Here is an 18493-nt window from a genome sequence, read left to right on the forward strand (position 1 = left end):
TGCATTGAGTCTTGGTAAAGCCATTGTTACACCAGGTATTGTCTTGTCACAGCCGGCAAGGCAGATCATGCCATCCTGAAAAGATTATCAACCAGGAAATCACAGTTAACTAGTGACCACATGACACAGTGAACACTATACAGCAATTCAAATTAGCATCCCAAAAACTAGCCTATGCACACTCTTTGCGCTTGTTGTGCAATATTGTCTTCAGAGATAAGAAAATTGACACAGATGAGACACTTGTCTCCAGAGAGGACACTCAATGTCTCCAAAAATGTGATACATGTCTCCAGAGATGAAACAATTGACTTCACAGAAGAGACACTTGCCTCCAAAGAGCAGTCACTAAATAAAGTCTCTAACAATGAAACACTTCATAATATATGTTTCCAATACCGACAGACTTGTTTCCAGAGATAAACCATAATTTGACTTCTCAGGTGAGACACTTGTCTCTAGGGATGAAAGAATTGTTTCTAAAAATGGGAAACTTGTGCCCAGAGGGATGAAACCTGTTTTCAGAGATGAGACACTTTACAACTGGGATGAGATGCTTCGCTACACATGAGACACCTAAGACACTTATCTCCAGAGATGAGAGACCTGTCTTAAGAGATAACACACCAAGCCATTCTCCAACCTTAGCTAGCCCTGTGTGTATCATTACCATAATTATGATGGGCAGTGAGTAAGCAATGCTAGTCAGACATGAGGGAATCATCATTAACCAAAAACATATTTAAGACTTGGTTATAACCTTCAGAACCTTGAGTAGCCCTACATATCTTACCCCAGTGTACCCAGCATGAGTTATTTCAATACAGTCAGCAATCCAGTCTCGCGAAACTAACGAATATTTCATACCAGTAGTTCCCTGGAAAATAAAGTCAAATTATTATAATAATTTCATTGAAATTTGTTCTAAACACAGTTTTAGTATTATCACTTGTGTCACAATGTAGTCACTCGAGAAGTGGATCTCTGTTTCAACTGCTTACTGCTAGTCTTCATGAGGCAAAAATGCTGGCTGATTACACTGTACCATTTAGTTCATGAAACCCAGCTGTGATTGGTGCATTTTCATCCTCAATTCTTCCTCGTCTGTTTCAGATCATGACTTTGAATACAAATACTGATGATGCTTACATGAACACTGGAATTCGTCTTTCTCAAACCCACCCATAACTTAAAACAAAATTCACCTCCCTAAGACTTGATTTTACCTCTGATACCTTGAACTACTGTACTTTGAACTACTTCTTTTCCCTTGGAGGTCCAAAGAAAATAATTCCACTATGTTGTTGAAGACTGATTCATACACTAGGCTAAACCAGTCATCAACGAGTGTTTGTTATGGAAAATGAAAACTGTTTTGAAACGAAAAACTATTTAGTTATTGATAGCGGAGTTTGGGCTTGAAGCACCACACTCATAGGAAATGTCCAGTGAATTGCTTTTTTCATAGTAATCATAGCTAGTGGTATTGCTTGTGGGCAGGCACGCACCATGACAATGACAACAACAAAGTTGCATAGTATGGCAGCCATACTCCAGCTGTAGATTAATTGACAGAGACATGCAGCTTTGATTTGACATCCGTGTTATGGTCAATTTACACCTGTCAAAACAAGGTCTCTGCTGACCAAAATCACTTGACCATATCGTGGGCTCAAATTTAGAGCTCACTGGGGTCATGTGTTTTTTTTTTTTAAATACTGGTTTTTGATTAAATTTCCGGCTCAAGCCAGGTTAACTTATTGTAATCAATATAAATAGAAAACCTCAAAGCAAGGTTAAAAGGCTCAAATCAAAATTCTCGTTTATTCTGGGAACCAGCTTAATCAGGCTTCGAACAACCCAGCCTAGGAGCTCCATTTTTAGGCTTAGTTAAATCTATTTAGTGGGAGGCACAGTGGCCTCATGGTTAGTGCCCTCGTCTCCAGATTGAGCGGTCCGGGTTCGAGCCCTGGCCAGGGACATTGTGTTGTGTTCTTGGGCAAGACACTTTACTCTCACAGTGCCTCTCTCCACCCACGTGTATAAATGGGTACCGGTGAACTTAATGCTGGGGGTAACCCTGCGATGGACTAGCATCCCATCCAGGGGGGAGTAGAAAAACTCCTAGTCGCTTCATGCTACAGAAACCGGGATAAGCTCCGGCCGGATGGGCCACTTGGCTTGTATGCAGACTTTACTAAATCTATATAACTTATTAGCTAAGTTAGAGCGGTTTTCAATTGAGTGTCATAAAACCAAAACCAAACCAATTACTTACCAATTAGACTACTCAGCCAATCTCAAACCGTAGTAAAACCAAAACCAAAACCAAAGTAATTGTCTAATTACTTTCGACACTCAAATGAAAACCACTCTATTACCAGCTTGTCACTGATAACTTGTGTCAAGTTCACTGGCTTTTCAGTTATTTGCTTTCTCTACCTGAACAATAGTTGACAACAAACTCCTTGGTCTGTCAAGGCCCTTAGTTCCTTGCATTACTACACTATACACAATAGTTTACAATAGTCACTGTTCACCAGTAAAATTTTACTTGTGCTTTTAAACATGTATACAGAGCATTTATTACCATGGTCATTGCGTCACTTATCACAGGTGTGCAGCACAAAACAGCTTTACCTACCAAACACCAGAAAGATAAATTTAAAAATTCATTGAATGACTTGAATAATTAGAGTACTTATAAAGTAATCAGTCATAACAGCATGGATATTATCATAATAATTATCCCACAAGAAAAAGACAATTAGTGCTGTTATCCATAAGATGCAATTTAAAAAACTGAATTTGTTTCTTTGTTCATTAACCAATTAAAGAAAATACTGTGGGTATAAAACACCATCTTTTGCCTGTTTTTCAAAATGGGATACCAGTATGTTCAAACCTTAATAATGAAAATGAATGATATACTTTTACATTAACAGAAAAAGCAGTTTTCATGATAAAAGTTCTTTCTAGGACTATTTAAAAGAGCTGGGGTAAAGGCAACTCAGAAATGTCTACTTGTAAAAGCATACATCACATAGTTACACTGTACCTCCTTGTTCTTCAACGGCATTTACTACGTAATCTGCAAGCTCCCTGTGAAGATTGCAAATTAAATTTACCTGTGTTCTTGTTGTTGGGGACTGACCCAATTTCATCAAACTATTTGGAATATCCTCTGACCCTAAGCCTACATGTAATACAAATGCAACCTTATACAACAGTGTCTCCTGTGACCACATTCTGCACATCACAGGATAGTCCTGCTTGCTTGCTTTTCCAAAATTTCAAATAAACAAAATTTGCTGTACTTTATGTTACATCCTGCACTCTGTTACACTATTGTTGGTGGCAAGAGTATAGCCATGAAAATTCCTGAAAATCTATATGCCAAAGTGCCTGGGTGGAGTGGTCCTGTGAAAAGCAGAGTGTGTGCATGTGAACACTAACTAAAGGAGGAGTATGTTTTTGTACTTTATTAATATATGAATACACCTTTGTTAGGGGTGTAACGATTCATATTCCTTGCGATTCCATTCAATTTCAATTATTGCCTTTCGATTTCGATTATTTCAATTCCATTATGCAAAATATTATTTAATGTTTTTTAATTCTTACAACATGATACACAATGTAAACAACACACAACCCTAAACCTTCAATTCTAGGATACAATGAGCGTGTTGCACATGGTTCGCCTTATTTGGAAACTCTCAAGGGGTGTTAGAAGGGCAGCATTTTTACCACGCAACACAAAATGGCACACAAACTGCAAACGTCTTTACTCGTCAATCAAAAATGCACATTTTAAAGAGTTCTGGATTCTGATTTCACAATAAAATAACTCACTTAGGGCACTCTGAGAGAGGTATGCAAAAAATCAAACCAAACTTGAAACATGGAATCAAAGAATCGTGAATCGAACCAATCGGTCATAATCGTGATTAATCGAGAATTCGATTAATTGTTACACCACTAACCTTTGATCAACTTAGTGATGTTGTATAATTTATAGGTGCATTTTTTGGGGGAACAGTACATGTAGCTCTGAAGCAGCGACTTATAAGCCATTTGAGTAAAAAACAAACCCCAAACAAGTGGTGTCATCAGATCCAGCTCAGAACTTGCACATACAACAAAAAGGCCATAATTTTTTGCTTAATGAGAGACCATGGACGATTTCAAACAGTTCTGGAACTAGTCTGAGAAGACTAACTTCCCAGGGGCAGTTACTCTAGGTTCTAGTAAATTTGTGCAGACATTAATTCTTGTCATCCCAAATAACCGCCCTTGCATCTCCAAGAATGAGGTTAATATATTGAGTTCATCCAGCTACATTCATTCATAAGTCTTCACTTGTTTCCCTTTAGGACGTTCACACTAAATGTTTCTGCGCATCCTTACTACGCACGCAAATTCACACGCCATGTCATGCATTGAGCATGTGTGCTAAGTACTAAAATGAACAATGATAGTGCTGATGGTCATTGCTATAGCTTTGCTTGGATTTAACGATCTTGGATGTTCGGTGACCCCTACTTTTCCTTCCAGAAACAGATTTTATTTACAATGATCTCCACATTGTCCAAAAGTGAACAAAAAATCAATGTGGAAGTCAAAAAATTTCAAGATCTCTGTCCATGGGACATCAAATCCTGCCATCTTTCGGTTGCAAGGCGCATGAAACTATGGTCGCTAAATGCAAACTTGTTCTTTAAGGAACCTCACCAGTTGACTAAATTCACTTAATAGGTCCACTCAAACAATATTTGGCAGAGAACATTTCACTTCAAAAATCTAATTGAAATATTTTTGGGCTTATGGACACTGTGGCCTTATTTGCTAACGAAGCCTGATTTTTTCAGATTAGGATGTTCTTCCGGGCATGTTCTCTCCCAAACAAAGTTGATGACTCCCCGCTTTGTTTTACATTTGTGACATAACTAACTCATCATAATACAGTGATAAAAGTCTCAGGGTTTTTGAGGTTCTTGATCCTTAAAAAGGGTATCATTTTTGCCCCTGCTAGCATTGTGTCCCTGATGTGATCCTTAGATAGGGTACCTAAATTGTATCAGCTAAAATTGCAGTGCATAAATGCCCAGCTAAATGAAAAACAAATGATCTGTTAGAACTCAACTATTAATATACTTCCAATGTTAGAGAAGCGAAATAAAGTTGAACTGTCCATGCTTTTCTTAGTTTTTGTTTTTCCCCTCAATAGGGTGTCATTTTTCGGGTTTGGGCCTTAAATAGCGTGTCATTTTTCATGTCCCTCACCCTTAAAGTGACTTACTACTGTTTTGAAGGATTATAACAGCCCAACTTCTAACTCTTTTCAAAAATGTTCCAAGATATTTCTTTTTCTCCCTTTACTATTTGCTGAAGTCTTTTACCATTCTATGTGAAACTTGAACAATTAAACGTCAACAAATGGCCAAAATGAATGACTGAGTACCTAAGGAGACTGGGTACTAGTAGATTAAATCACGTTTTTCTCAAAATCTACCCATATGACCCCAATTCAAAATTTCAGGAATAAGAAAATGGCTCTGATTTAACATTCATGCAAAGTAAAATAAAAATCTGTAAGACAGATTTTCTGCAAAGTAAGAAAATGTGAGATCAAAAATAGTGTGAAAATTTCATCATGGGTTGTACGGTAGGTTTTCGAGCAATCCTCGATCAAAGACTAGCTTTTACAACCTTGGACAAGAATTGAATTGCGCATGCCCTTTATTTAAGCACGCGCTCATGTGACGCCATGTATCGTGTGAGAGACAGCAGGAGTAAATTAGTGCTCTTTTACCAGTTATTTATAGAGCTTTTTTATCATATTTCTTTGGCCCTGGGCTTAAACATGTTTGAATGGAGTTTGAAACTATTGCTACATATACCAAAGTAATTTAATGCCTTTCAAGTGCTGAAGTGGTTTTCGTTTTTTCTTTGGGTTACTTGCACCATTTTTTGCACGCGCCATTTATATTGATGTCTGACAGGCAATGATAGTGCGCGCTACTAAGTCTCAGAAAAACTGTAGTAAGCCACCTTAAAATTTAAAATTTAATGGGGTCAGAGACCCTTCCCAGCACATACCTATCTGAAATTTATGACAGTGACAGGAATATACCCCCTGGTGCCTGTGATTTTTGTATCCATATTAATAAACAGAAAAAAAACAATACCACATGTATAACTTCCAAACTTTACCAAAGACGTTCTTGACTGGTCAATGTTTTCTGAACATTGCTGAAGATTCCCACAGATGTTCTGATGAATTTTGAAGGTTACCAAATGCAGTGATGTGAAGCCCCAAACCTTGGTGCTGTCTTCTTTTAGCTTGTTATTTACGACTCAGACATGACATTTAGTACCATTCACTATGGACTAATTTGAGTGGAAAGAAATCTAATTTAATTTTTCACATTTATTTAATGGTTAATTGAATAAGTAATCCAGAATTGTGAGTCACGCATAATGTGTGTGAGATGACAGGAAAAGTATATATGACATTACTTGTACATTTTACCTGAAGTGGAAGTTGCATGGTATTACATTGATGTAAGGACATGCTACTGTAATCAGTGGTTTGACAAAATCTTCATCCTATTAAACATAACAATAAAATCTGTTAATCATTAGTTTATACTTATCCTTAAATGTAGCACGTTCACAAAATCAAAGGAGAACTATAATGAAGAAGTCGTGGATACATTGTTTACAATTATTGCTGTGGCTCTGCTGAAGTAGTAGGAGACTTGCTAGAATTGTCAGCCATTTTTTGTCTTTTAGCGTTGTTTTAATTTGTGCTTTTTAATTTTAGCTACAGATTTCTTCTTACATATACATATATTGTCTTGTGTGACAGAAACACACCATTATTTAATGAATATACATGAAATCAAAAATTGCATTTGGCATGTTGCAGTAGGCAAAAAAAAGATTTGTCATCATCAACTAAATTTCCAGAGAATTTATCTGGGAGTGAATAGTTTTGGTTGCAGTTGTATATGACAAAACACTTTATTACTTATTTTTGCTTATCAATTTCAGCGGCAGCTTTCGATCAAGTGTTTACCTTGGGTGCGAGTGCTAAACAAAGAAAAACAGAGCAATAACATCTTCTGTCAAAAGATGGGTCAGCTTGGTGCTAGAGTGAAGAGCTTTGGCTGTTTATATTTCTTGGGAAAAAGTGGTACTCGGGCGAAACCCTGGGGCAAACTGAACATGGTCATAAGAAAAGTGAAAATAAGCACAATATAATTATTTATGACTTGTTTATTACAATTTATTGAATAACAATGAACAACAAATTCATCATCAAAAACATCTTAGTGTTAGCAGATCTTTTTTTGATAGATAAAAATCAATGTTGAACCTTTTGCACAAGTGATTCCAACTGGTCTACTTCAAAGTTCCAGAACGATACATTAATCAAACGATTAAAAAAGTTTGAAATTTTGAAAAAAGAAAAACACTACAATGTATGTACCACATGAGATCTTGCAAACCTCTTAATTGCTTTACTCTTGTTAAATAAGTTAAGAATTTCTTCCACTGTAAGCTTGATGGTTCTCCATCACGCCAGATGCCTTTGCTAGTTCAAGTATAGGACTTTGATCTCCTTCGTTTCTGTAATTTTGGTTTGGTTGGATGTTATGGACTGATAAGTTGTGCTACTGATGTTTCCAATTACTTTGTTCATGTCTGATTCATATCTTAGTCTTTCAAAGAGCTTCTAGCATTGACTCCCTTACACTTGTGCTGACTGCAACAAGTATCAACAACAGAGTGCAATGTCAAAGTGGAAAATGCACTTTTCAACTGGAAACTGAGAATGTTTTGTCGCTCTGAGAACTGTTCCCAGCCTTGGCCAATAAGGGAGCATGAAATCACATTCATTCATAAACGAGAAACAGTTCTCAGTATCCACCAATGAGAATGGGTGAATTTTTCATCGAAAACAAAATGTCTGGTGAGCATCTGTCATGAATCACCGATAAGTAATTATTCTCGAACGTTTGTTTGTCATCATCTATTAACCACACAGGAATGAGTTTACACAATGGTCTTTTATCAATAATAGCCAAGTTGAATCTTTGCGAATTTCGACTATCTACAAGAATGGTGTTTACGTGACTCTTTAACTAAGATTATCAACAACAACAACACAAAAATGTACTGGGGATATTAAACTGAAAACTTTCTAGTTCAGCCGCACAAGTCCACATAATTGCATTGCGGACAATACAACGTAAAATTCTGCTTTTCCATTTTTCTTTTCTAACAAGCATATCAAGGAAGGTGGCAACTTACCAACAGTGTGTCGATCCGTCGTCCAAATGCAAATTTCATTAACTTTTTCCTGGGTCCATAAATCTAGAAAGCGAGAAATCGTTTTCCCTGAAATTCGTGCCAAAATTTTCCCACACTTGTTTAGCCACTGTTTCATTACGATCTCTTTGAGTATTTCCTCGGCAGCTTGGAGGATACCTTGTCAGTTCTGATAATTTACCGTTTGGTGCAATCATTTTGATTCGTTCTTCGGCGCAACTCCAAGCTCCTTTCTCTGAAATCTACCCTTAGCGTGCGCCAACCTGCCACGCCGGACGATATTTCCGATTTATGGCTACTTATCAGAACATATCATACATTGAAAGGTCACCGGCGGGCGATTTAGGTCAAGATATTTTTAGAATTGAGAACTGTTCTCGTTTTCTACCAATGGACATGGTTTATATTGCTTGTATATTCGCTTGAAACAGCTTTATAAACTGATTATTTTCCTGGACGGATGATCAGTAATTCTTTGGACTACAGAGCAAATAAATATTCTGCTGAAATCTAACGCTTAGAAAGCAATAATTCGTGTTTTCTCAAAACCACGAAACACGACTAGGGCTTTCGAGGTGTCATGTTACGAGATCACGAGTGTTGCGTGTTGTTTTGACGTCATGTCACTCATCTCCGTTCATTACATTTATGGGAAGACTGTAACCTGAAAATCTGTTGTCTTGGTTTTTCTGTCTCGGTGGCCTTCCATAAAATAATTTATTATATGGAGAAGAGTGTTTTACTGGGAACTAAACCACTCGTAGATTCCATGCGCCACTTCATCCGGGACCCGAGTGGCATATTTTCTGTATGTCACCTTTGTGAGTGTCGTATCGTTCAATGAAGTCACGATTCCCGCCTTTTGCTTTTGTTGAATTGGTTTCTCCATATAATAAAAAGAACATTACATGTTGAGCCACCGTGTAATATCCTTTATATATTTACGGCAAACCGAATAATAAAATTTCGCATCTTAGTGGGAATTATCCGCCTAACATATTTTATCGCGCTCTGCAAGGGTGGCTGAGCATTGAATTTTCGCTGAACGATTTCCTGTGCTGCATAGCTTCCTGTTCAAACATTCCCAGAATTGTTCTCGCTTTCAGCCAATTGGCGTTTTGTTTATCCGAGAACTGTTCGCAAATTCAGCCACTTAGCGTCAGAAAACCATGACATAATTTACGTGTCACCCCCGAGATGTATTTTCCGATCGTAGAAAAGGGACTTATTGTTAAATTGTGAGAACTGTTCTCAGTCTTAGCCAATAGGCTGATGCCAGTGTATCACAAGTAATTTAGTTACTTGTGACGAATGGTAAAATCCGATACTCGCCGAGACCCCTGTTTGAAAATCCAAGACCGAGACCAAAACACGCAAGACTTCGTCACCGAAATAAATGCAATACAGTGGAACCCCGTTAATACGGACACCAAAGGGACATGATAAAGTGTCCGCATTATCCGGGTGTCCGTATTAAGCACGCTAATTTAAGAGAAAATATATGAGCTTTTTAGTTGTCGGGACAAAGAAAACTGTCCGTTAGAAGCAGGTGTCCGTATTAAGTGGGTGTCCGTAGAGCGCGGTTTCACTGTATAAACGAGACTTCGAGACTCTTCGTAAAGGCTGTCGAGATTTCGAGATCGGATGAAAAGTTTGCGAGACCCAAGATTTTGGAAGTATCATTCGCCACCCCTTTTAATGGATTATGGGGACAACGAGTGAAATGAACTTGGCCGACAATTTCTTGCCTGTGAAAAGGCTTTGAATTCTGGTTGTTTTTAGTAATTCTTTCGCGCTCTCCACCGGGATTACTCAGCATTGAATTGTCGCTGAACGATTTTCGCACCACAGAGCTTTCTTATTTTAACATTCCTGTAACTGTTCTCGTTTTCAATTGGCTGGCGTTTTCTTTGGCCGAGAACTGTTTGCAAATTCAGCCACTTGGCGTCAGAACAGATGATGGTGTAATTTTGACAGGTTCCGGCTCAATTGCTTTTGTTTATTCTTGGTCTTGACTAATCGGCACCCTTGTTATAAAAGCAGCACTACAAGCATCACAATGTACTAAAAGTTCCTCAAATGAGACATTTGGTCGTGTTTTGTCCTTCCTGTACCCATTTCCCTTCATATACGCCTTAACTGGTTGGGAAAAATTCCACAAAATTGTGCACGCGTGGAAATGGCATGCAAATATTTACGAGTGAACAATTTGCGAGTCAAAAGGACTTATTGTTAATGTGAACTGTTCTCAGTCTTAGACAATAGATGGCAGTGTGAGTGTACCTCTGCATTCTGGAAACCGAGTAATTTAGTTTTCATTGCTCTCTACCTGTTCTATTATATCAAGTTTAATAAATGATGAGGACAACGCGCGGGAAAATGAACCCTTGCCTGTGAAAAGGCTTTGAATTCTGGCTGGCTCCTATTACAGTTGACTCCGGCTAAGGGCCTATCCGCACTAGCAAAAAAGTTGTTTATTTAGACAAATTTTCTGTCATCACCAACGCTTTACAAGTGCGGACGGTTTGTCGCGACCTGAAAAATTTTGTCCGAAGCGGACAAATCTTCAAACGCACCGCCGACAAAATTTGTCCCGGGTAAAACTTCGACAAAATCGACAACATAAATAAAATTGTGTTAAACTTGTCAATCATTTGTCATAAAAGCTATTACGACCTGCCTGGTAATTGAACTGAATTCAATATTTAACCGTTTGTTCAACCGTTAAAAGAGTAGCTTGGTTTCGAAGAAATTGATGCCTTAATAACGAGCACACCATAAGCAGCGTTTCGTCTGCGATCTGGGCAAGATTTAGAAGCACGGAACATGCCACCAGTATGAGAATTTGAACATGTTCCATTGTCCCGCCAAAATGTTGGATGTTTTGGCGTGCGCGACAAAATAGAATAAATTGTAAAGTGAAATATAATCAGTGCTATATTAAGGTGTTGACAGAATTTGCCCGCTTTGAAAATTTGAATGCGGACACCACAGACAAGACAAAAATTTGTCATGACAAAATTTGCCCTTCGATTTTGTCAAGACAATTCCAGTTTTGTCCGCTAGTCCAGATAGGCCCTAATTCGAACCTTCAAGTCAAACCAGAAAGGGTTCGAATTAGCGGGAGTTTGAGTTTGCGAGAGATGGGAACAAATGACCGGAGATGATACAATGTGATGATACAAGGTTCGAGTTCTCGCAGGTTTCTTTCACGCATTCTAAGGATGACTCAGCATTGAATTGTCGCTGAATGATTTTTTCGTGCCGCAGAACTTTTTTTATTTTAACATTTCCATAACTGTTCTCGGTTTCAGCCAATAGGCGATTTGTTTGTCCGCGAACTATTCTCGAACTCAGCCACTAGCTTCCCACCCCTTGAAATGAATGTGGCTTTGTGCACTCAGTCTAGCCAGAGAGCCTACCTTGGCGGTGTATACTGGCTAAGTCATGGAAATCGTGTAAGGTCCCATCAGTTGTATTGCGTTTAGCAAATTTGAAACCAACATTTATTGAAATACTGAAGCGGCCGATTTCCTTGTCAGGGTTGCTTCATCTCACACTCACTAAAACAATGGACTTAGTGATCACGAGTGGGCTCAAATGTGTTACTAAATAAACATTTTCGTCTTCTTGTCACCTTATTTCAGTTTCCCAGTGTCCCTGTAAACATAAATTATGCTTTTACTCCACTGGAAGGCTCCACAAAATTTGGCAGGGATGAAAAGGGCATTCAACGCAGTCAACAATTTGAATGTGAGACCTTCCTTATCTCTAATATCCGAGAGGTGTTCTCGGTCTTGGCCAATCAAGAAATATTCTCATGGAAAGCGAGAACAGCATTACAAGCGGCACAATTAAAATGAACTTTGTCGAATGACACATTGGGTCTTGTTTTGCTCTTTCTGTGCGCCTTTCCCTTCATATACACCTTTAATATGTGAGGTCAGGCAAACTTCTGCAAAATTGTGCACGCAATATAGCATGAAAGCAGGATGTAATTCCGAGTCGACCATTTGCGTTTCTATAGAAAATCATATTTCGTAATACGGTTTGCTACTGTTCGTTTTATTCAGGTTAGTAAGCAAGTTAAGTGGAGAGACTGGCGTTTCTAAGAGATGCTGGCTTTTACAAACATTTTGCAGAAACTCCGCTCGACTTTTCAACCACTTTAAAGTATTCTCGGTTTTCACGTGCCGTCATGAAAAACTAAAATTCAAATGTAAACAGACTTTTCTATTTATATCTCCATCACGAAAAAGAAGTTTTAGAAATGTATCTGCTAGCATGTTTTCAGCTCGGTAGCGTGCTTTGTTTTGAAAATATAGCAGTTTTTGCAGCTGAAGAATCAAGAAATTTTCAGAGAGCACCAGTTGAAGCTTGACACAGGTCATGTGCAGCTCACTAGGTGAACCGTTATCCACGAAATTAACCACAATCAAATAAACCGTTGAAATTAGTTTGTTCCAAAATGGTTTTCTCCATTTACGTGTTTCACATATCGTCCTGTTTCCAGCGGTGCAATTCACTTCCGTAGTGGAGATCAGTTCCTTTGTTTATCTCAGCATATATAATCATAAACTTCAGACAACCGGACTAGCGGCAATTGAGAGCAGCAAACCGCAAGAATGCAAAATCCAAGCTCGTCTGAAACTACAGATATAGTGGCTAAGTTCTTGCCGATAGCCCCACCTAATGAAAACCGGGCTATTTTTCCACCTGGAAAAAAGTACGACACTCCAGATTTTGTCACTACTGTTTTGTCAATGAGGGAAAAACTTTGCGAGTGGCAAGGAGATTTAGGAGATGCGGAGGAACCCACTCAAGAGAAGGATATCCTCAAAAGATGGAAGGCAAGCAACAGCATCATTCATCGGAACTTGAATGTAAGTGACTTATTTTTGTGTGAAGGCAAATCCTTTCATGTTCTTGGTGTTAGATTGTAACTATTGATTTTCTCGAGAGAAAGACAGTAACCGTTAAGACTATTCTGCCTTTGATATTTTTAGGTAATCAGTAGATTACAAGATGAACTGTCGTCCACAAAAGCCAACCTGGATCAAACACTGCTTCTCGAAGTAAATGATGAGTTGGTAGGTCCTAATGTTTTTTTTTTTTTCTGTCCCTCCCAAGTATCTGGCAAGTCCTGGGATAAAAATCCCAAAACCTGGCGTTTCCGCCAATTCTCGGAGCAAAGTATTTACTGACATCCCCGAAACAGCCTCTGTTAGAGGTGCCACCCCTCGTAACTAATATTCAAGTTTTCGCTGACTGATATAATTGTATGAATCGATTGCAGGAAAAACTGAGCAAGGGAAACACTACGAAGACTGAAAGCTTGAGAGTGCGGGTTGAGGTAACACTTTGCTCTCAATGGTCTATGCCTGGTGCCTTATTTGATTAGTAGATGATTCGTCTCTCTGGATCAACAAAGAATAGGTCAATCAGGAATAGTAACAGCAGATTACGCACTGCAATTTTTGTGTACCTACATTAATGAAACATTGCATCTTGTACTAACTCGCTACATCCACAACTAGTTCGCCGAATGGTATCTTCTCAAGGCTTACAGTAGTTTATGGCAGGTGGAAATATTAACTGTCTTGGTTCTTAGGGCCAAACCAAGAACGAATGAAAAACCACCCAGACAACAGGGAAAATGACAAGAAAGTCAACTGAAGTAAGCTCATCCATACTTGATTTTATTTACAATCTGTCTTGCTCCTTTGGCAAAGACTGAGATGCTAGTTTCCCTTACTCGCTGCAGATAACCTTATAGTCGGGCAAAAAGCTCTTGACCAGCACTCTTCGAGCATTGTTCTCTCCTCATCACCGGAAGCAACAGTGGGAGCCCCATTAGACGCCATACCGATGCCTTTTGCAGTAAGTGCTGCCTTTATACATTACCATTATATCTACTTAACTCACGTGACAACCGAAGTTAAAAGGAGGAAGTAATACCCCACAAGAAGTGTTATGCAATCTGTAAGGGTTGATTTACTCTCCTTTCCTAGATAAATGTCGAGGAAGGACAACAAGTTCACGGAAACTGCACAGGAATCGAGGAGCAGCTAATACCACTTGTGAGTAAAAGATTTGCTACGTAATTGAGTGCTTGCCATGTAGTAACCTGCTTTTCATTTTCGCCATTTATAGCGACGCACGTTTGTACCAAATAAGGGTCCCTTTCATAAATTCCTGTGAAGGAAGGGTCTGTGTCACTTTTGAAGAAAATCTAATCTGCCTCATTTTCAGACAAGAAAGTCAAAGAAATCCATCAATACTGACTAGTAAAGGTATCATGGCTAGGGGAAATATTAGGTCGAGGGCTGAGTGATCTATATAGATGAACATTAGGAACCAATTTGAAATTTTATATGTAATAACCAACTGCAAGCGTCTCTACTATGCGTTGGCGGGATGTATGAACTTTAACGTGGTAGGCTCCACTAGCTTTCATCTCAGGTAGTTTGACTTTGTTATCCTAGTGTTTTTTCTTTTGTACAGCAAAGGCTAGTCCATGGCACCTCCCGGTCCCAACTCAGACGTTCTAACGAACTGACCACCTAAGCTCTCTAGCACTGAGATTGGGAGTGGCAGACAAATATATAGTATCATAAACCATGACACTGTTACTAGTGAGCCCATATAGCCGTAGTGCAACTGTCTTTGACCACCTCGTAATATTGTTGTCATTGCTTTTAAGAGTACCTCCACACCCCGGAAGAAAATGAAAGTTGAGTCACCCGAAGAGCTGGAATCGGCGAGTAACCACCCTTGCATCATCTATTTGAATGTTGCTGTCAATTTAACCTATGTCTGATTCTTTCAGCAGATGCCCCATAAAGACACCAATAATATGACGCCACCACGAGCGGCGGAGACGAGAGGACTCCAAGAATTGGACGTTTCAGAAAGAAAAGAAGAACAGGAACCTACGAAAAGCCGAGAGGTAAACAGATGAACGGCTACGTAGAAAGGAATGAATTACGTTGATTTCACAAATGGTTTGCATGTACTAGAAAATAATTTACTACTGATAAGCTGTTTTCCTTTGCAGGTATCCAGTGGCATGTTTGTCGCTGTCGCATACAGTAACTGCGACTGTTTCTTTTTGGGGAGAGTGCTGAAGGCGGAAGATGGCATTTTTTCGATAACGTTTTTGGAACAAATTCATGGAAAAAATGCTGTGTTGGGTTGGCCCGCTCAGGCAACAATGGAGACTGTGGACACCGAACAGGTCTTTATCACTGACCTAGAAGCCAAGGAAGCTGGTACAAACTGGCTAACGCCTTAACATTCCCCAGAATACAGGAAGTCCAAGAAGCATTCCCTCAGTGCAAAGAGGCACTAGTAAAAAGACTAAAGATTTCTCAGGTAATTACCATCATTTGATAGCTGACATAAAAAGCCTAAAAATGCGGTAGCTGGGAGTTACCAAGGATTGGCTGCCCAAAGAGAACTAAACTAAAAGGAATTCAACTCTATTACTGTAGTCAGTTTGCTTTGCTTTTTTGATAACTACATCTTTTTTAAACGTATTAACACAATTTCACCCTTTTACAATTTGGGAAAAATTCGTTTTCGTCAGGTTCAAGCCATATGGAATGACACTTCCACCCCTTACTGCACTTTCAAAACTGGTGTTACTTGAATTGGAAGGATATCAAAACACTGCAATTAGGAATGCCGGACATCCACGAATCTTTAATGGTGTCTCTATTTGAGCCATCGACAACCTGGATGGCTAAATGATTCAGTAAGTAGGATTTTACTGATAAGAAATGGCTAATGTGCACTCAGTTAACTACGCATCCACTAAATGCGAAAGGAGCAAGATTCAAGCGCTCTCTTGATTTTCGGTTTCACTTTATAGAAACAAATGCAGAACAAATTAACACCTTTTTTTATCTTTGCGAGCTTCTAATAGTCTCCTTTAATATAACAGGTTATCAATGAGTATATGGCAGTATTAGAAAAACGGGCCAACAAAAACGTAAGTATCAGATGACTGTTACGGTCAATGTTGCGTCACATCACGAGTAGCAATTTTAATTAAAAGTAGTTTAAGAGCTCTCTTTAACAGTTGCAGGGCAAGTTCGTTGTCACCGCGAATAGTTTTTTCTATGAAAGAACTAAGCAAGGGAAGCCCTGGCGCAAAAGGGTAAGTAGCTGACATACACATTACATTCATACCACTTTGAACGTACGTGCAGAATTAATTTTTTTAAAAAATTGGTATACATAAGGCTCACAATTACGCAAGGGTTCCCTTAAAATTTGAAATGGAAATAGAGGGAAATTTTAAGGGCGTCTAAATGTTGGTCATTGTAAATGTAAAATGTAATTTTTTGTAAATGTAATTTTTGTTTACCCACGGAGCACCAAGGAGTTCACAAGAACTCGTTCAGAAATGTCCGTGCAAGACTACTGTGTCCTTTTATGTTCAAGCTTAACTATCCGTCATGTAACAAAGAAGAAATTGTCATAGTTATTTATCAACCTGTGTACTTTTTTCCTATGTCTGCTTATTGCATTTGGTTACAACTTGACATTTCAGCATACAAGAAGTTTGTGTTCCCCCGTCAGGCTGCCCAGTGATATTACTGGACACTAGGCGTAAGTATACTTATGGGGAATTACAGGCTCAGATACTTAACCTAAACATAACCGCCACCGATGATAATCACCTTAGACAAACTGAAGCTCATTGGCTTTTCTCGAACTCGCTCATCATTTTTAGTTTTACAAAAGAACCATGGAAATTAACAATTTATTGTATAACCAGGACCTTCCATCTGAAAAAGACGGGGATTAAACTCCCGACGGAGGCTATGGCATTGGGTGTGAATCAAACCTTATTTGATCCCTAACAGACACAATTTCAAAATTAGACCAACAAATATATGAGCTACGGTAACCTAAATCATGACAGCGTCGTCAAAATGCCTAGACCACAATAAAGATAAGAGCACTTATTATTCCCTCACGTTAAATGTTAAGCAATATCTTGATAAATGTATTTGCGCTCAACTCGTCTCGAAAATCCAAAGGGACAATTTATTACAATCCGTTATTTAGACCTCTAAAAGAGATGACAAGCATGACGTAAGCCTATATTAATTCACAAGTTCCTTGCAAGGGTCTTCCTAACTAAAAGGAGCCAGCTTGAGGGATGTTACTGGACTGACTTGGCCAGTCCTCACCCCTTACAAAACGATGATGTCAGCTGTGGAGTCTACGTATTGAGGGTAATCCTTTAGAATGTGATTCATTTTCTTAATACTTAAACCGAAAATTACCATGGATGTAGTTAGACTCTGACATGCGTTAGTTGACACAGTCACTTTTCTTTCTTACATTGCGGAGTGCATTACAGAAAGAAAGGAAATCGCATTCCAACAGGTGTGTCTCAACCGAAATGCTCTACTTCATCAACGTAGTTATTTTTTAATTGTAGCCACTGTAAAGTCACCAAAACAAGAACAAGTTATTCAGGCAATTGTTTTGTGCCAATCGTTTTTTCCCAACAAGCCGAATTTGCAGCTATATATCGAGACAGATCCAGTCATTTTGTGAGGGACCAATTACTCGGCGATCCTTAACCCTTAACTGTGATGCAAATATAGTTCACTCCGCAAATTAGGCCAATTTCGTAATTCTGTATAAATTCATTTATCATATCTACTTCGTCTTCCTCTATAGCATGACATCGATGACTACAGATGGCAGATTGCCTACAGGCTGCTCAATGATGGCAACTGGTAGACAGTTGGACTGGAACTATTTTTTGTATGCGTCAATGGCTTATACGCTGGCAAATACTTTACAATTTTGCGGAATTTTGCCCGACCGCTCATTAAAGGCGTATATGAAGAGAAAGGCGAACAGAAAGAGCAAAACAAGACCCAATGTGTCATTCAACAAAGTTCATCTTAATTGTACTGCTTATAATGCTGTTTTTGCTTTCCGTGAGAATATTTCTTATAATAAGATTCTGATTGGCCAAGACCGAGAACACCTCTCGGATATTAGAGATAAGGGAACTCTCACATTCAAATTGTTGACTGCATTGAATGCCCTTTTCATCCCTGCCAAATTTTGTGGAGTCTTCCAGTGGAGTAAGAGCATGATTTCTATTTACAGGGACACTGGG

At 38.8% G+C, this 18493-nt stretch overlaps 1 protein-coding gene across 5 annotated transcripts in view; it reads right to left on the minus strand.

The window, feature by feature from the left end:
* Nucleotides 1-18493, minus strand: part of LOC110055358 (uncharacterized) — a 76580-nt gene that overhangs the window by 36417 nt on the left and 21670 nt on the right. For 3 of the 5 annotated variants that reach the window (XM_089276259.1, XM_020761741.2, XM_020761742.2), the window contains exons 4-8: nt 6536-6612; nt 3059-3102; nt 2591-2640; nt 794-877; nt 1-75 (exon numbers count right to left, since the gene is read on the minus strand). In XM_089276259.1, the coding sequence (XP_089132385.1) occupies nt 1-75; nt 794-877; nt 2591-2640; nt 3059-3102; nt 6536-6612 (330 nt within the window). The other 2 variants (XM_020761744.2, XM_089276260.1) reach the window with 2 other exon arrangements.

Source organism: Orbicella faveolata, unplaced genomic scaffold, assembly GCF_042242905.1.
Source record: "Orbicella faveolata isolate gen_17 unplaced genomic scaffold, um_ofav_v1 contig_4, whole genome shotgun sequence".
Taxonomy (NCBI): Eukaryota; Metazoa; Cnidaria; class Anthozoa; order Scleractinia; family Merulinidae; genus Orbicella; species Orbicella faveolata.